This window comes from Zalophus californianus, chromosome 11, assembly GCF_009762305.2.
Source record: "Zalophus californianus isolate mZalCal1 chromosome 11, mZalCal1.pri.v2, whole genome shotgun sequence".
Classification (NCBI taxonomy): Eukaryota; Metazoa; Chordata; class Mammalia; order Carnivora; family Otariidae; genus Zalophus; species Zalophus californianus.
The window spans coordinates 98,399,903-98,401,833 of record NC_045605.1 but is presented as its reverse complement, the minus strand read 5'-3'; the positions used below and the strand labels follow the sequence as shown (position 1 = coordinate 98,401,833).

At 39.6% G+C, this 1,931-nt stretch overlaps 1 protein-coding gene across 1 annotated transcript; it reads right to left on the bottom strand.

Annotated features, from left to right (window-relative positions):
• Positions 1–201: 201 nt before the first annotated feature.
• On the bottom strand, positions 202–1,113 carry LOC113914378 (olfactory receptor 4C12-like). Its single transcript, XM_035722905.1, has one exon. It carries the CDS (start codon positions 1,111–1,113, stop codon positions 202–204), a length of 912 nt encoding a protein of 303 aa, XP_035578798.1.
• Between the last annotated feature and the right edge of the window lie 818 nt (positions 1,114–1,931).

Genomic DNA, 1,931 nt, shown 5'->3' with positions numbered 1-1,931 from the left:
ATAAATAAATGTAAATGAGATATTTTTAAATGATAAATAACTTCCTGCCTGGGCCTTTCCTCAGAGGACTTATATGCCAACATCAACATACTTTTACATATAGTGTTCACTGGCCCTGAACCATAGAAATTATATTATTTTCTCTTTGCCATTCAAAAGATAAAGTCATTTTACACTATTGTGATTATTTCTCCACTGAAGTTACCTTTTGATCCAGAGCTTCTTTATGGCATTTTTCACCTCTGAATTTCTCAAGGTGTAGATTAAAGGGTTTAACATGGGAGTTATCATGGTATAAAACACAGCCACGGCTTTATCAATGGAAAAGGTGATCATTGGACGCAGATACACAAATACACAGGGCACAAAAAATAAAATGACCACAGTGACGTGAGAGACACAGGTAGAGAGGGCTTTACGCCTCCCCTCCAAGCTATAGGTCCTTATGGAGTGCAAAATGACCACATAGGAGACCACCAAAAGGAGGAAGTTTAACAAACAGATGAACCCACTGTTGGCAGCAACAAAGAGACCAAGCGTATGAGTGTCCATGCAGACAAGTTTCAACAAAGGGTTTAAGTCACACATGAAATGATCTATGACATTGGGGCCACAGAAGGGCAGCCAGATTATGAAGAAGATCTGAATGGTTGCATGGACAAAGGCTCCAGCCCAGACCACTCCCATAAGGAGGCTACACACCTGTTGACTCATGATGGTTGTGTAGTGCAAGGGTTTGCAGATGGCCACATAGCGGTCATAGGCCATCACTGTGAGAAGGATAATCTCAGCAGCACCAAAAAAATGCTCAGCAAAGACTTGAGTCATACATCCCCTGAAAGAGATTATTTTTCTCACAGTAAGAGAGTCAGCAAGCATTTTAGGGGTCATAGAGGAAGAACAACAGCCATCTATAAGGGATAAGTTAGACAGGAAGAAGTACATGGGGGTTTCCAGGGCCCTGTTGATGCTGATGATGATCATGATGAGTAAGTTGCCTGCCAAGATGATCAAGTAGACAATTAAAAACACAACAAATGAGACTTTCTGAAGGTCCACATTTTGAGTCAAGCCCAGGAGGATGAATTCCGTCACATTATTCATCTTGTCCATCAATTCAGTTCAGGTGACAAGTGACTTCCCTGAAAAGAAAGTCACACTCATCCTCAATAATGACACCTTTACCTAATGAATAAATATTCATGGAGTGCCTTATTTTTTCTAGTTTTACAGAAGGCAAAAACAAGCACAAGACCCTATCAACTGTTTCATTTTTTATATTCTTACAAGTGACAATATAGGTGGTATTTTTTTGTTCTTTATAATTTCCTGATTTTGTTTTGTTTTTGTTTTTGTTTTTTTAGAGAGAGAGAAAGAGAGATAGCACAAGTGGGGGGCAGGGCAGAGGGAGAGAGGGAAAGAGAGAATCCTAAGCACACTCCACAATCAGTGCGGGCTCATTCCCATGACCCTGAAATCATTACCTAAGCTGAAAACAAGAGTCAGAGGCTTAACCAGCTGAGCCACTCAGGCACCCCTTTTTTTAATTTTCTACAACAAAAATGTGTAACATTTAAAATCAGAAAAGAAAAATACCATGCATCAATTTGGAAGAGCCAATCCATGATATAGCCATACATGTGGCACATTCACATACACCCCAAGATTTATATATTTTACCTCTAAAATGTCTGGACATGTTTACCAGTGAAAAATCTAATTTGTTCTAATTGAGGTCATATGAAAAGACTCAAAGACATATAAAAATCCTTTCACAAGCCATACTTTTTCCTACTTTACTTGTCTGGTAACTTCTCAGCTTCCTCAAGACTAAAAATGGTGTTGGACCTCCTCCCAATCTCAGAGAAGGTGGTCAGTGGCCCTTAGGGCACTTGCCACATTGTCTCATACTCATCTCTTGTTCTTCAACA